A 17,375-nucleotide genomic window follows, 5' to 3' on the forward strand; every position below is an offset into this window, starting at 1 on the left:
GAAATGTCCCCAGAGATATGGAGAATTTGAAAAATGCAGAAGGGAAGGCCAGAGATATCTTATCTTCCATACAAAATCACACGAGTGAAAAGGACTCAGTACTTCGATGCAGAAAGACTGCAAAGCATACACAAAAAAATTAGGTGGAGAAAAAGTGAAAATCGATACAGATCCCTAAAATGCCCCACGTAGCCTTCAGCTACAGAACCTAAAAATCTATAGAAATAGTCCATTTAAGGTTTTTCAGACTTGTGATTTTTAACTTGCATCAAACTTTGCTGCAACTGTATATCAAGCCAAAATGTGAGAGAAGTTAGACAAAAAGAAAAAAATTTGAAGAGTCAGTAAATATCTTCCAGTTCAGATCCTTTGCAAAATCAGCCAGAATCTGGATCCATTATAGCCCAATCTTCTTGGTAGTTGATAAAGAAATTCAAGCAGAGGGATCCAGAAATCTTAAACAATTCTCCAAGAGGTCACATGGTTTAGATATTTGGTTTACATGTTTTTATAGAAAATGAAAAGTGTCTATTCAACCTCTTTCTATCCTGTTACTGCAGTGACTGAAATGCTGATGATTCAATGCTATCCTGGCTTTCCAGGCAAAGCTGCATTATTAGATGGCTGGAACATTAGACAAAGCTACATTCCATGCAATTTCATTCAAGGTAAGGAAGAATGAAACATAACCAAAATGGCAATGGTTTAGAAAGAACTTTTCCAAAATTGCAAAATGGAGAGGTTCATTCCTTATTATGTCAGTAGTGTAAGTGAAAGGCTATGGAAAAGTAAGATTTAACTACTACTTCAAAATACAAAAAACTCAAGCTGACCCCCAGAGGTTGCACACACCATTCCAGGTACCAGCTTGGATAACTAACTCCATGTTATTTTCTGTCACTTTTACCACAGAAACACGCTTAACCTCTCCAAACCTGACATCCACACAAAGGGCAGGAGACGGTCACCAAATCAGGAAAACACCAAAAAAACCTTCCCCCTCTGGACACAGTCCCCAGTGGGCAGTGCCTAAGGATGGGAGCCATCCTCTGGGATGGCCTGGTGAGACTGGTCAGACCTTAGTCTGGCTGTTTCTTACCCCCCCCACACAGGGGAAAGCAGGGTGTCTTTTGGGGTCCCACCCCTTCCATGCTATTCACCATATGGGCTGGCAGGGTGTGAATAATCTGCTGACTGGCCAATTACTCTGCCCCTGCTGCTCCCTTCCCTCACCAGTACACCCTAGAGGCCCTTATATTAGCAAAACAAAGGCTAAGATACAGCAGCACAATCCAAAGCCTTCCCCCTAAACAAATTCCTGCATAGGAGAAAGCAACTCCCAGGCAGCAGAGGGTCATCCTGCCTTCTTCCCAAAATAGTCTAGGTAAAGTTCTGGGAGTTGTGAATTATCTTAAGTTTTGACCAAGGATCTCAAAAGAGCAAACCACAGCATCACCTGAAAAGCCTTAGAAGCACAGCTACATATATAAAGATACGTCACTACATCAGCTGAGACATTAATTCTGACCACACCAAAATCATTAAATGCACCATCAGTATCTGAACAGGTTAGAAATTAAAGGTAGCCAAGGTGTGCAAATCTAAGCAGATTATTCCTTTAAAAAGGAAAACCATGGTGGTTCTAGCCAGAAATCAACCCTATTTCGGCCCTATTACTTGCAGTAATTTATATCACCCTTAGACTTTCAAGTATTAAGCCCATTCAACGCAACTCCTCCATGAAAGTGCAACAGTGAAAAATTCAATATTCCTGTAGCTAATTGAGGAAAGATTACTTCATTTTATATATATGGCCTCCCTTCTGTTCTCTACCACAAAGTACATTTTGATCTGATTGGTCAATAGGGCATCTTTAGGATCTCAGGTTACACTATAACCTGTGCTTTAGTACTTCATCTAATGAGTGGAGGTACCGGCTCCACAAAATATTTAAGAGATCAGTGATTTCTTTTTATGTCATTCCTAATCTTTTAAAAGTCATTTTCAGTGAACCACAAGTTTGGCACAGAATGATAACTCAGCTTTTTCTTCAAGCCATGAACTCCATAATATAGTAAGAGTTAGCATCAGTGCAGAATAAAATTAGAAATGCCTGAATGTCCCAAACAAGTGGAAAAGAATGTAAATAAAGTATTTTGAGAGTATTGACAGCTCTATTTCATTGTCAATGGAAATGTGCAATATAAGAATTAATAAAGACATTCCTCAAATCATAGCTATGGCAATAATAATAATATTATGGGAGTTTGGTAGCTGACATTTCATATTGTTCAAAATTATCCGAGATAAGAGGCAACAGAAAACCAATGGCAACATTACTGAAAACAGTCTATAAGAAGCCAGTGCATAGCAGCAGCCCTGTATTGTGAGTACATAAAATTTGTGTGGAGAGGAAATGTCTTACATGTGAACCATGAGCAGTACACATTCATTCCCACTCTTCAAACATGTCAGGTTTTCTACTACAGATCACTTCCCCTTACAAACCTCACTCATAAGGAGACTGTGGGATACGTAAAATGAAATATCTTTTAGCTTTCTGTACAAACTGAACTTCTTTAAGTGAAACCCTCTTAATATTGAAGAAAATGCATCAACAGAAACAGTGGCTAAATAAATTTCTTGTAGCACCAGAAGAGGTATGTTATACAGTGCTTTCACATATTCCCACAGCATCTCAGTAATACCTTTCTGTGAGTGGCTGCAAAAGCCTGGGGAGAAAGCGATCCTTCACATGCCATGTCCCATTTAATGCTTGGCCTCCCTCCTAAGATGATGGCAATTCAACCTCACTTGTGACACTTATTTTACAACAGGCACAGCTGTCCAGCAGTCTTTGCAATATGATCAAGCTATTTTGCAGCAGTGCACTGCAGATTTTTGTCCCCCATCCCAGTGGACCTGAGATGAATATGGACAGACTTGGAAGCAAAACGGTTCCTCTCAATGAGGAACCTCATCTGAGCCACCCAGTTTTGACACCACTTTTAGGGTAGTAGGCATGGGAAATACCCTTTGAATGCTCACCTCTGATAGGTGCTACTCAGTGGGAACAGAGGTCAGCTGCCTCTTGAGGACAGGCACTTCAACACATGGGAACAGCTCTGTTCAGTAATCATTCCATGATGGAATTCAAAACAATTTCTACAAGTGCTAGTCAAGTACAGGAAAATCCTTATTGGGCCAGACCTGTAATGGAGCTATTTGAGGACCTTTTGTAAAAAAGCAAAAAAAAAAAACCAACTTAAAAAGGAAGCACATGATTTAGTATCTTCTTCAAATTAATACTAGCCTGAAGTTGCTGCCAAGTTAAACCACATTTCCACAGCCCAGATCCTATTTTAGGACACCAGAGTTGCAGTTTATATGAGAGTTTTGTTGACTTTTGCCTTAACCAGAACAAAAAGCCAACTTGTATCTTTATGACTTATCACCAAGGTGTAGGATTCATGGGTAGATGTTTCTTCCAGATACAAATCACATTCTCCAAGCATGGGTGGGAACTTTACTCACAGTCATTGCAGCAAAACATTTCTTATGAGAAATAAACTTCAGGGCAAAGCATCACAAACAAGCAAACTCTTTGTATACTGTTCTTTTAGTTGGCTTATACGTTCCAAAGTAGAGTATTTTTCCAAGACCAAAGCAAATACAGCAGAAGCAGTACAGATAAATAGATCTATTAAGCCAAACACAGTTCTTCAAAAATGTGCAGTATTCTAAAGACTGAATATAATTGGCTTCAGAGAATTCAGATTTTACTCTAGACAAAGCAAACTGTCCCAGTAGCCAGCTGTTAGGTGGAATACTATGAGCTCTGGCATTCACTGTCTTGATCACCAGCTGTTTTTTCTGCAGGTAAAAAACTTTAGTCATTGATCATTGTAGAAACAAAGGTGTTTAACAATCCTGGTCATGTTAGAAGGAGGAACAATAACATCCTGGTTTTACAGTTTCAGTCCTCATTAACTTTTGGCTTGAGACAGTTGGCATTACTTACCAGCACTAAAAGAGTAATTTCAAGGGTTCCCAGGACAATTACTTCTACACATAAAAAAAAGTAAGTCTCTATAGAAACCAACACTCTGCATGATTGACTTTCCCATATTCATGCTGTTAGTCAGGTTTCCATCATCAATCCAAAGTTCCATCTGAACAAAACGAACTAGAAAAGGTTTGGTTGAATGTGTTAACTAAAGAACCACCAGCACAAAAGCTTCACAACTTAAGGAGGTCAGAACAAACTCTCTAGAGTTGAACTTCACTAAATGTATAGAAAAGCAAGTCTGTAGGCACTTTACAAGGGGGTACTTTACATCAAATGCAATAGAATACTGTGGATTAAAAACCAAAACCAGTAACTTTAGTCTTTAGATACCAAGAGGAGTATCTTGTCCATTCCCTGACTTTTGAAATTCAATTCTTTTGTCACATTTGGTAGCCTTGAAATCTTTAAAATCCATCTTTCCCGTAGGAAAGAACAATCCAGGTAAGTATTTCCCATCCTCCACAAACAGAAAAGCAGACAACCAGAAACTCTGACTTTTAATGGAAATACATCTCCAGCTGCTGAAGGCTATCCAGTAGCATTTAAAGCAGCACTTGAGATATTTCATGTTTTCCAGTGTATTATCCTATTAGTCTCTAAACAGCAGTCACAGAAAAAAATCTCTGAAGTGCAGCTGGTAAAAAACATAAGGATAAATAGTAAAGGTGCTGATGTAGGTTTTTAGATGGGTATGAAACTTGTATTCGTGGCCCACTGAGGAGCTCTCTTAAGTCTATCACTTTAAGACCAAAACATTAGTATGAGCAGTGAGTTCAGTGTTGAAAAATCCAGATGAGTCTGTCTGATGGATATGCACAGTTTGTAGCATTGCTCTTCAATCACAGTGATTAAAATCTTTTCAAAATATATAGTTGCTCTGACAGACAAACAGCTCTTTCAGATCTTTGGCAAATCTTGGGCTAACCAAATTTAAAATCAGTTTTAATTCATTAATTTAAAAGATGTAAAGACATGTCAAAATACAATGGGAACAGATTTCTGGACATATAAATATTTCATCTTCAACACCCGTACTTGATTCATCAGTTTTCCTCAGGATTTCTTACTCCATTCAAATGAAATTTGTTTTTGAAAAAGAACAAAAGTTTCTGCTCCTAAACTCTACAACACTACCATGTTTTAAACTTTAGGCCACAAAACTTTCTAGTTTGTTGGGTTTTTTAAACTGTTTCATTAAGCAGTACATGGTTTGATTAAGTCAGCATTCTCGTCCTTTGTAAAGCAGTTGGCACAATGCAGTCCTGGTCAATGAACACATCTCCTGGTCTGTACAGTCAGCCTTAAATTCCCTATAAATTAGAAGCCAAGCTAAAAAGGAAACTTGAACAGCTGAACAGGGTTCTCCCATCAAACACCTTTTGGCAACTGGTTCTTCCAATGCCGTTGCCGCACCGTTTATCTCAGGCTCCCATAAAATGACCACCACAGGAATCTAAGCATCATCACAGCACTGAAGCAGTTCAGCAGCACTGAGCACTATGGGCAGAAGAAAATGCATTACACAAAGCTGTAGTGTGAGACAGTAATGCTTCCATTACCCCCGAGTAGAGCACCCACATGCAAACACTCCACTGCCATACAGAGTCAAAATAGGGAGCGCGGACAACTGTACACCAGAAGATGACGTGGCAGGAGAAATCAGCAGAGAGGTCATCCAGGATAAAAGCAAGTACATCTAAGCACGTGAAAGTGTAAAAGAGAAAGCTCTTCTTCCAGAAACTGCACACACTTAAAGGAAAAAGAACAAAAAAAACAAAAGAAAAAATAAATCAAGATATGAGTCAGTCATCAGTAGCATGAGACAAACCTGAACAAAAACCAAGAGCAAAAACATGTAATTACCATTTGACACCCTTCTTATAGATCTAGATTTGATAATACGATGAATCACAAACACTTCCACCTCCTTTTTATATTAGGATTCAAAAAGAATATACACATTTTCACAAAATGCATTCAGTTGCCATATAATATACTTGGATTGAAATGAAAATTTGCACTTCGAATAAATTTTAGAAAACAGTATGTGATTATTCCCTCACATTTATCCACAAAATTTCTTCTTTAAATTGTGACAAGTAAAGGGCACAGAGACTGGACCTAGAAAAGCGTTTTTCTCCTCACGATATTCTGTACATTTTACTGTATTTACACAGAAGCAAATAAGCAGAAGTCTGAAGAAATTAAACACTTTAGAGTGCTAAAATCAAAACATAAGCAATACAATTTTTTAATTTCAGTATTTTAAAGTACAGAAAGTGGAAACTAGGAATATCAAATACAAATTTAAACAAAGCCACTTATCTTCCCCTAGAATAATCAATGTGAACTACTTATAGAAACTTACAAATTTAAAGTAAAATCAAAACAAAATAAATACTGTACATACACTTTCCCTGCCTGCAGGCAAAAGAGGATGGGAAATACTGTTATGAATTGAAAAAAATGCTCTTAAAGCTGCAGCATCCCATTTCCCAGCCAAATACTTAACACAGTAGTGCGTTTCTGTAAAAAGGAAGACACACATACACCGACCCCTACTGAGCAGACAAGCTAATATTTTCAGAAACATTAAGAAGGAAAGATAGAAATTAGACTATGAGAGTAGAAAAAGGAGAGGAAAAGACAAATGGGCCAGCAAAACATTACTACAAAACTAGTAAATATAGCCAAGAACTAGCCCCTTTTTTTTTTTTTTCAAATTCCATATTTAAAAAAAAAAATCACCCAAGCATTGGCAGCAATAGACATATCCCAGCAGAAATGACAATACATATCAATATAATCTCTTAAAGTTATCCCTTTCATTCCCTTCCCACAGCATGAAACTCTTATGGCTTAATTTATATTAAAAGTAGAAAAAGTCTTTTTTTTTTTTTCCAAACAGAAATGCAGCCTATGAAGAACAAGCATTTCCTTATCAGTGCTACTTTTATTTCCCATCCACTGCATGACTTATCACTCATACACTCCCACAAAGAGGGTTATTTTTTGTTGGGGTTTTTTTTTTGGAAAAATGGATGTTGCAGCTTTTAATCTTGTTTAACGACAAATAGTAAGGCCCTCGGTTCCATTTGTATTTCTTCTGTAAAAGAATAGCTCTGGGATCACTCAACCCCAGAGCTATAAACAGCTTTTAATGGTCTGGAAGTATTACATGAATGATGCTCTGGAAAGACACTAGATTTGGGGTCATGGTGGGAGCATGAAGGGATAGGTGGGCATGTGGAGCCTAAATAGGGCACTAGTTACAGGGTCATTCTAGCTTCAGTTCTGCTTAGTCTCCACAACTACCAAAAAGGGGGTAGGCAAGATTCTCATCAGCTCTGGCTTTGAAATCCTGCAAAAATTTTCATCATTTACAACTTAATGGCCTTGTGAATGAAGGTAGCTTACGCCTTATAGCAAAGCCCAGGGAAAGCTGAAGCGTGTAAAATGTGATAATGACACTGTGCTCTCTTACATCTCTACCAAAGGTAACACAAGCACTTCAACCACCAAAAAAAATAAAAATCAAAACCCCCAAAACTTCCCATGTGATCAGAAAACAACAATTTTAACTCTCAACATCTAACCCTTCTAAAATTCTCTTTAAGAATGAATTAATGTAGAGTCTTACAGGTTGCATAGGTAATCTACCTCAGAGGTCAACAAAGGCTACCCTGTAGCCAGGGTTTATTAGCAAGTATAGTAGGAGAAGAAAAGGGAAAGTTGCTGGAAGTCTTTGATATAGTTTCTAGGTGGTCTTTCCATTTTCATGTTTTTGTGAGTTTTTTTCAATTGCAGGAACATGAGAACTTAAGAGACTGGGAAAACCCCCACAGTATTTCATTTTCAATTGTTCTGTCTACAAAAAAAAAAAAAATTTATGCCAAATTCAAGTTCCCTGACTTTTCAAAAAAGATTATCCTTGAAAACGAACTACCACAGCTGGCTTGATTCTCTGTCATCCAGTCAGTGTTCCCTACTCCCTCCTTCTTCTACCCCAAGTGAGACAGCAAGGAAGAAAACTGGGGTATTTGTCTCCACTATAACAACACAAGGTTCAGTCCATCTACAGAAAGATTGGTGCAGCAGTGATTTCATCTAGAATACAATAAAAATATCTCTACATACAAGTACACAAAACAAGTGAGGTTACCACATCCTCTTCATAAGCTACCAGGAGACTTCTTTCCCCCCCCCGTTTGTTGTTTTTCTTCTTTTTTTTTTCTTTTTTTTAATACTGCTCATCATGGCAATTTCTCTTAAATTACTTGTTCTGAGGTGGAACATCAGATTTAACTTCTGCTGGAAGCATAGATTATCTGAAGAAAATGCGAATGAACCTCTGCCTGTTGACAGCCTCTGAATAGACTATTACATAAATTCATGACAGTGGAGAGCCACTCAGAAAAAAAAAGGTAGAAAGTAGAGTAAAAGAAAGAATAAAACCAAGAAGAAATAATATATATGGGTCCAGCCATATCTATGTTCCAACAGTAAGGTACAGATAAATAATGTGGATGGTCAAAAAAGAGACTTTGTATAAGCCAGTCACATGTACAAGAACCTATACTCAGTATTTTAAAATTCCTTACTCCAGATTCTATTCTGGCATACTTTTACTTCAGATAAAAATCTGCCTTTAAGGAGAGAGAACTCATTCTTCATTCCACTTTGGATCTGATTGCTGCCCTAAACTGGAATTTTCTATTATTAGAAATTATTCAGCTAGCAGGAGGGAAACAGTTTGGTTCAATATGCTAAAGCTAAAACAGTTTCCAAAGCCTGGCAGGCATTTGCTCAAGTTTAAACATAGAGAAAATTTATATGGGTATATAATTTTAACTAATATTGACAACACAGCTTCTTTCTTTGACTGACTTTGGTGAGAACATATTAGAAGATAGTTAAAATATTCTCTTTTAACTATTTCCATCTGAAAATCATAGCACCTGAGAACACCAACTCCATATAGTAATTTTCAGCACCCTTAGAGTACCTCTTAGCTTATCTTCTACTTCTTAGAAATCCTTTGTTACCTCCATTCCCAATATTATAGAGGTTGATAACTTGTTTTAAATTAAAAAAAGAATAAAAAAATTTAAAAGACTGAAAACATGCTTTTGTGAAACGTTAATTAGCAAACAAAAAAAAAAGACGCCCATACAAGTCACAAAACAAGTCAAGTCAATATAATGTAAAAGTTGGTCTGCAAAAAACACTTCTAAACTATAATTTTCAAGCTCCAGACAAAATAAAGCTATGAAAGCTACCTGACTTACTTGCAACTGCATTATATTTTGATGCTTCTCCATTTAGAAAAAAGGATAGTGCTAACTGGTTTTGATCCTGCAACAATTAAAAACACCTGACATTAGAACTATTTTCATAAATTTCTACAGGCATTCATAATCTAGCCTAAATAAAAATAACTCCACACAAATACTCTGGAAAGTAAAACTGAGTTTGCTTTTTAAACTACAACAAGAGAAAATTATTCCAGTATAGAATATGGAGGAAGGAAAAACTAGTGTGAAAAGTTAAATCAATTTCATGACTTAGACAGTGGCACAGGAGCATTTTTACTCTTAGTAACCAAAAAAAAACCCTAACCAACCAACAACATTGTTGTCATTAGCATATTAATATTTACATTTTGGCTGGACCCTGCAAAATGCCCTTTTTCCAGAATCAAGTAAAGGTATTCCCCTTCATCCCCGTCCCTCAAAAGTTAAATATTTAATTTTATATTACAGAAAAATACAAATTTTAAATCAAAATTATTTACAATAATTCAGAAATGGCATTTGTTATCAGCTCTGTAAGAAGCCTGACACAAATGATCATTCTGATACCAGTAAGCTACTTAAATGCTTATATATGCACCAGTTAAGACTTTTAATTGGCTGTCTCACCCAGCTTTGAAAGCAACACACATTCTCCTGCTTTCCTGACTCTTCAGTAAAATGTGTTTAAAGTACAATAATAACATTTTAATGCTTCTTCCATGCTACATTTAGTAATATGCCAAATCTTATGACTGCAACGTATATCTTATGAGTTATTTCAGAGTAACTGTTCTGAAGAACCATTTATCCTAACTGATGTCCCCGTTCCTCCAAAAAGATATATTGGCTTTTCCTCCTTTGTACCAACTCTTAAATAACTTGTACAAATACAATTTCAGGCACCTTTTTCACAGAAGAAAATCATCACAGACAGATCATCAGGAGGAAAAGTATGCACTCAAATTTGGAGGAAAGAGGTGCAGTTTAAAACAAGCTAGCTACTGGACTGACATAAGAAGATTCTTCTGTCTTTAGGAGTCTCTTCTAGTCCATTAAATAAATAAATCTGATAATAAAGAGGACAGGTCAAAAAATAAACAAGCTTGTAGAGAATATGCAACTTGCAAGTCAACAGAAGCCCAGCCAATAGCTTACAAAAAGCAGGAAAAAAAAATAAGATTCCATATGCCTTAATTTAAAAAATAATTAATAATGCATCTCACCCCTATTTAAGACTATAACCTGAATATCAAATTTAGGAGTCCAGACTAATCACAATTAATGTGGCTCTCCACTGCATCAAACACACATTATCAAAACAATTTAAAACTTTCACATTATTAAATCTAAATTAATAACCCCCACAGAAAAAGTCTTCCAAATAAATAGGTTTTTTAAATGAATTTAAAAGTTGTGAAAATCTATCAGAAATAAATTATTGATAAACCACCTTCATCATCTTCCCCTCATTAATTAGGTCAGAAACTACCAGCAACAAATGATATTCAAGCCCTGATGAGAGACTATTTCTCACAGTCCATGTCTCTCTGAAGATTTCCCCGTTCCCGTATGGTTATTGCTGAGCAGGTGTGGCACAGTGAAAATGCAGCATTGGGTTGGGTTTGTGTTCTTTTTTTTTTTTTTTTCTTTTTTTCTTTCTCGTTTTTGTTCATCAGGCAGTGTTTTAGATGGTACATGCAAGTCTGCTTCAAGCAGAGGAGTAACAGCAGCTCCAGGCTCTGTCGACCTCAATACTGGTCTGTGTAGGAAAGACAGCAGTAGTAGAAGTAGCAGCTACATTAAACAAAGAAGCGTGCATGGCCATTCCGGTTCAGCTTCAAGATCTTCCCAAGGCGCTGTTTAGCAGTTGCCATTCCTTTCTTTGGACGTTTGCCTGAAAAAAAATGAAATCGAGCGCTTCAATCAGGAACTTTAGAACAAGCTTTAATCGTTGTAGATTAGCGATGAAACTCAGCGTTCAAGCTGAAGCAGGCAAAATTCTCACCCAAAACAGTTTCAAAAACAAACAAGTAGGGAATCAGAACTGTAAAAATAACCAGGAATCATTTTCTCTAAACTCTGGCTAGCATTATCATAAATAAAATGATTATATTATTTACAACCCTTTCTAGTCTGTAATGGGCAGTAGGGTGGAGTACGGGAGAAATTAAACTGAGCTTCCTGAATTTTACACAAGTTATTCCCTTGAGTAAGTTATAGAATATAAACTAGAAACTGAAAACTAAATAGTATGCTCATCAGACTATTCGTGAAGTGTCAGAATTTTTAAACCTTCACTTTGATAAAGAAATCTGATTCAGGTCAGTGTTTCAGAGAATAGTTGTGTCTGTTCCCTGCAATAAATGCAAAAGAAACATCCTGTGCAATTTTAACTATGAAAGCTTCATGTGGCCACACAGCCACTTAGATCTGTCCTAATTCCACCTTCACACATTCTGTGCCAAAATCTAAATGTCCAAAGTATGCTCACTTCATATTTTTCCTCAAGGTCTAATCCTGTTCTTTACTCAGTTTCTGCATCTAACAGCTCTCTTTGTTTACTAGCTCCTTTTCCTAGCCTTTTTCTTTTTTTCCCCCTCCACTCTGACAAGAGGATGAAGATAAGCATTACCTTTTGTTGCCTGGTTGCTGATAGGGGGTGGGTTTGATGCTGGCCTCTTTGTTGGATGAAGTGGTACAGAAAAGGATGTTTCACCATACGGCCTGTCAGGGCTAAGGCTGCCATCACTCAGCTGACATTCTCCTTGAATTAGACTGGAGTCTCGTGAGTATTTGCCATGCTGAAAACTCAAGCTGTTGTTGTGGACTATGCTTCTGTTTTCCTGAACCTTATAATTGGCTTCTGATGTACCCTCTTTCTTGATATATTTTTGAGTTTTATTTGCATCCTAGTATGGAAATGAGAAGAAAAAAATGTAGAGGTTAGTACCTTTTGGATGCAAGTTCACTCCAGTTTTTCTAATTCTAATCTGTGTCTTTGAAAAAGATATTTCAGTTCCACTAGTATTTGACCACTTTACAATTCTATCATAGACACCTCTTAAAAATAACATACAACATAGTCTCTTTGCAATTTTTTCCACATGCATTTAAGGGCAATGCTACAGATTAATGACACATACCAGTGTACTCAACTTCTCTGCTTTCTGGTTTTAGTTTGCAGTGACCAAAACAAATGCAATTGTTCTTGATTAAACCAGCCACTACAACAAGCTATACCATAATCACTGACTACTTAAATAGGTAATTTGGTTTCAATATTCAGCTGATAAGACAACAAATGCTAAATTGGGAATAACAAACTATAAGGAGTACCATGTAGTTAGATAATCTTACCAAGCCAACACTACAAAACATGCAGTTAAAAAACAGTGCTATTTAACGGCTGTAAATTTGCAACTTTAATTGTTCTATTTAATTATCAATCTAATACTTCTAATACAGACAAGCTTAGAAATACTAAAAAAGTTCAAAGTGTCAGACACACAACCTATCATTCCTTGCTGGATTCCATCTGGATATCAGAAAACAAGAATATTCCTTGTTGGCTGTTGAAAGGTTGTATCAATTTGGCAGTACTAATTTCCTAAGCAAGTATCTTTATTATGAATACTATCAACATATTCCACCTGGTTGGGAATAATAAAACAAAGTGTTTCCCCAGTTAGACTGAATGTAAATTCACACTTTTTGAATAAAGTATTTTTGATTTTTCAAGATACTGCCATAAACACCTTCATACTAGCCAATATGAGAGAAGAGAATTTGAAAGCAAAAAAACTTAAACAGTGAAAAAAAGCATGGCAAAAATATAATACCCAGCTACCAGAACCAGAAGTATCTATCATCAGATACGCAGCGTGGAAAGACATGTCTACCATGCCTTCTGTACTTACACCTTCATGATCTTTTCTCTTATAAAAACGTGTTCAAAATGTTTAAAGCACTGCTTTACCTGAGGGGTAATCCTCGAAGCTTCGTTTAGGTGTCTAGTCCATGCTGAAGTTCCCAAGTCTCTTTCCTCTTCCTTCACAGACCTACCTAAAAAGTTCAACAAGCCTAAATTTTAAAATCAATAACTACGAATACAAAGATAATTATACATTCGAGTGACTTTAAAAACAAGAAAAAAGGAAAACACAATGGAAAATATTTCCTGAGTATAAATTAAAATTTAGAGCTGCTTGGTTCTACACACTAAATTGGGAAAACAATCTCACAGCATAAGTAAACCTAATTAAGGATCAATACACCACAGTAATAAGGTTAAATATAATCTTTCACATTTCAAAGAATTGATGTTGAAGACAGTTCACTTTCTTTGTTACACTGCAGTTTTCTACCATGGCTTTGTATCATGAGAAGCTCATAGAAAGATGGACATTTCATTTTCAGGTATTATTGACTGTACTATTTCTAAGCACCGATGTGCTATTCAGGTGCAATATAAGGAAGAACTGTGCTCATGGGCCCATAGAAAAAGTGTCTGCATTGAAAATACATTTACAATACAGTTAACTTGTAAAATTAGGGTATCCCAAGACACCGATTCAATTTGCATTTGTAGAGAGTGAAAGGTTTTATGAAACCTGCTAGCTAACAAGCACAGTTTCATCTTCACCTGTGTAGTTTGACACATGTACTGGGTCTGGCTGGAACATATTTTTTTCCTAACACTCCCAATAGTCATGTGTCACAACTTTCTCTTTTGCTCCTCTGCTCACTGCAATAAGTAAGGTAGGAGTAGGCAAGAGACTGGGAAGGGACACAGCAGGGACAGCAGACCTGTATTGGCCAAAGGGATATTCCATACCACAGACTAGACATAGAATGTCATGCTTGGCAATAACAACCAGGTTAGAGGAAGATGTCAGAGGAAAGGCAGTCGAAGGCAGCCCCTGCCCAGAGATTAACTGGGCATCAGTTTGCTTGAAGAAGGTAGTGAGTGATAGCCTTTACACCACTTGTTTCTTTTCTCCTTTCTCCATTTACTAAATTGCCTTTATATCAACCCATTAATATTATCACCTTGGCTATTTCTACTCCCTTCCCCATTCCAGAGCGGTGGACAGGAGAACAAAAGGCTGTGTGAGTGCTTAGCTGCTGGCCTGAGTCAAACCACCACAATCTGGAAAGCTGAACCTTATGACTTTGAAGTTACAAAGGTGGACAGACACTGTATGTGTCTGTGTGGTTTGCTGGTTAGGTTTGGGGGATTTTTCTACTGGTTGTGGGTTTCTTTATTTATTTGTTTGTTTGTTTATTTGGTGGGTTTGAATGACCTACAGCTTCAGCTACCAGAACACAGCCCATGACATCACATTTGGCTTTCCTGTTGTCCATGTAAACAAATATCAACATACTATCAGTTCTTTGAATAAGCACCGTGTTTGTTGGAAGGGTTCTATTTGTTTCACATCAGCAAAGCTATAATCCTCTTCCATTTCTCCCTCAAGCAAAGGATGTTCACACATGATGACTTTCTCTCTGTTCCAATAAGTGATTTTTATTCCTTTGAGGGGATTAGTGTTAATGTTCTCCTGTCTTGCATTCCCAAAATGCATTTAACAGATGTCTGCTTTCTACAGACAAAAAAATGCCACTGACAAAAAAAAATGACCTCTGAATTCCCCTCTTTTAATGCACTGTATTCATAGCAGAATTTCAGGATTAAAGCCAAATATGCCTTCCAAAGACACATGAAAAATCACCAAGCAGATTCCTATGGATATCTAAGCAACACACTTGTCATGAAAGCTGCAACCATGAAGGTTCTGTCTTTTCTGAAAAAGATTACATTTTCTGTCTAGCCACAATTTTGCCCTCTTATAAGGATGCTGCAAAACTTTTAGACGGAAATATTTTGAAGGGGTATTCTGATGACAAGTTAAGTTTATCCCAGGGTTCAGAAGTAACATTTACTTTAATAGAAAAAAAAACAACAACAAAACAAAACCAAAGAACACAGCTTTAATTGGCAGTCTGATTAAAAACTACTAATGTAAAGACTGCAAATCTAAAAATGTAAATTTAAGTGCTTATTCTGAGCACTCTGTCCAAAAGCAGAGAGCTTTTGGAGTGTCATTAGTTCAGATACCTACCACATTCTACTGTTTTGTGGCTCTGAGATGGCTGTCTGTCTTTATGCCGACTCCTGGCGTAGCTTCTGTGTTCCTGAAGGGAGGTTCTTTTATTTGTGCAGTCTGTGCTTTGAGTATGACCTGGTAAACATGTAGTATAGTGCAATCCTGCCATAGAAAGCATGCCCTGAATAGCTTCTTCTTCTGTACTTGTCGAGGTAGGACATTCCCTAGAAAAATAAAGGAGTAGTAAGCAGTTCAAAACAGAACCCTCTGAAGGACTGGTTTTTACCCCAGTACAAGGTAGAACAATAAATACATGTGAAAAGGCCTGACAGTTCATAAAAAATGCCAACAATGTGCTTACTTTTTACTGGGAGTTTCATTTCTGGATGGCTTCTGGGTATTTTGACAAAGGTCTCTCATGACCTTAGATTCCTCTTTGAAATTTGATGTTACTTCCTGCTTCTCTTCATCACCTGAGCTTTCTGACTCCTCTGTGGAAGAATCCTTCTGCTGAAACGAGGGAACAGAATGCAGAACGGTCACCAGACCTCCTAAATGGAGACACTATCTTAATTTATGCTAAGTGAATAATTCAAAAGCTTTCAGGTCTAACTTTTTCACATATATAGTATTCAGAATGCAGTTGATTTGAATATAACAACTGAGATGCTATATACATCCAAATTTTGTAATACTGGTGAGGACATGGTCCAGCAAGTATTAAAAGCATTTCCAAAAATCGATGTTCTTACAAACCACCACACATATTAAACCATACACAAATCACTGTATTCTTTCAAGAGAGCACTAATTCAAGGTAGAGGCAAAAAACCCAGAAGTGTGGTTCCAAGCAGCAGCCAGAACTGATGCAAATTACATATAATTATATATAATTCTGCCCCAAGTAACTGCTTCTGGTTCCTGCTCTCACAAAATATAACTTGCAGCAGCACCATCTCCCTAATGAATGACAGAAGCTCTCAGGTAAATCCAGAGCACAGCAGGAAGAGACACAACAGCTGTTGTCTCTCTTACAGTGGCACAGCCTCATTTCATGAATGAAAGAGCTTTTCAGCTCCTGCTGAGATTACAGCTTGTATGGGCAGGAGCTTCTCAAAGGTGGAGCAACCATATGTGACTCAATATGCCTTTACATGAAGCAAGGGCTACCATACATATGTTCCATCTTGGTAATTCAGACTAATCTATTTTCAACAAGTACAGAGAACATCGCAATGTTTTTTTCAAGCCAAGGAATATGCATTACACTCAATTAAAAAGTGTTGAAAGTGGAAGATCAGAACATGGATATGTTCTGATCCTTCAAGACTGACATCACTATCCCTATCATCAAAAATGGAACCGGAATGAATTAAGTGCATTGCATCACCAAGGGATATTTTTATACAATAGTTTCATTCGCAATAGCAGCTTGCTAATCTTCGACACTCAGAAAGTGACACAAATGGGCAATTAAATTATAACTATGATTCAATGTTAGTAATAAAGGCATTGTTTTGTTAAGATCATATTCAGCACAATGTAACAACATTAAAGGATTTACAGGAGCTAATGAGAGAGTTCATTTTGGATATGTCATTACAAAAGACAAATTTAAATATGCAAAAATATTATTCCATTAGATATTCCAAACTTAAAAGCAGAAGAGTATGGGAAGAACTAAGAGAGTAAATAGCATTAATATAAAACATTCACTCATTTACAAAGTCATACAAAACTGGTTACATTCTCCTGTGAAGATGAGATATATCACTTTTGAGTAATTAATGATTCTGCGTCTTAGAAAAGGAAACCTGCTGAGCCAAAGTTGCTGACAATGCAGTTAAACCAGAAGAAGCCACATTGTGAAGATTCCTATCACTTATTCCAACATCTAGATAAAGT

General features: G+C 36.9%; 1 protein-coding gene across 4 annotated transcripts in view; it reads right to left on the minus strand.

Moving 5' to 3' along the window:
• Nucleotides 1-4,798: 4,798 nt before the first annotated feature.
• KDM7A (lysine demethylase 7A) overlaps nt 4,799-17,375 on the minus strand; it is a 71,763-nt gene continuing 59,186 nt past the window's right edge. Inside the window, exons 16-21 of one of the 4 annotated variants that reach the window (XR_003570937.1) lie at nt 15,832-15,980; nt 15,486-15,694; nt 13,340-13,425; nt 11,996-12,272; nt 10,814-11,257; nt 4,799-9,424 (exon numbers count right to left, since the gene is read on the minus strand). Coding sequence is in view for 3 of the 4 variants with exons in the window: in XM_027881165.1 (XP_027736966.1) it covers nt 11,163-11,257; nt 11,996-12,272; nt 13,340-13,425; nt 15,486-15,694; nt 15,832-15,980 (816 nt within the window). In the remaining variant the exon portion in view is untranslated. Of the gene's footprint in view, nt 11,258-11,995; nt 12,273-13,339; nt 13,426-15,481; nt 15,695-15,831; nt 15,981-17,375 lie in introns of all 4 variants that reach the window. The other 3 variants (XM_027881165.1, XM_027881167.1, XM_027881166.1) reach the window with 3 other exon arrangements.

Source organism: Empidonax traillii, unplaced genomic scaffold (genome assembly GCF_003031625.1).
Source record: "Empidonax traillii isolate 1590-97213 ecotype Southwest subspecies unplaced genomic scaffold, ASM303162v1 scaffold84:size2688230, whole genome shotgun sequence".
Lineage (NCBI taxonomy): Eukaryota > Metazoa > Chordata > Aves > Passeriformes > Tyrannidae > Empidonax > Empidonax traillii.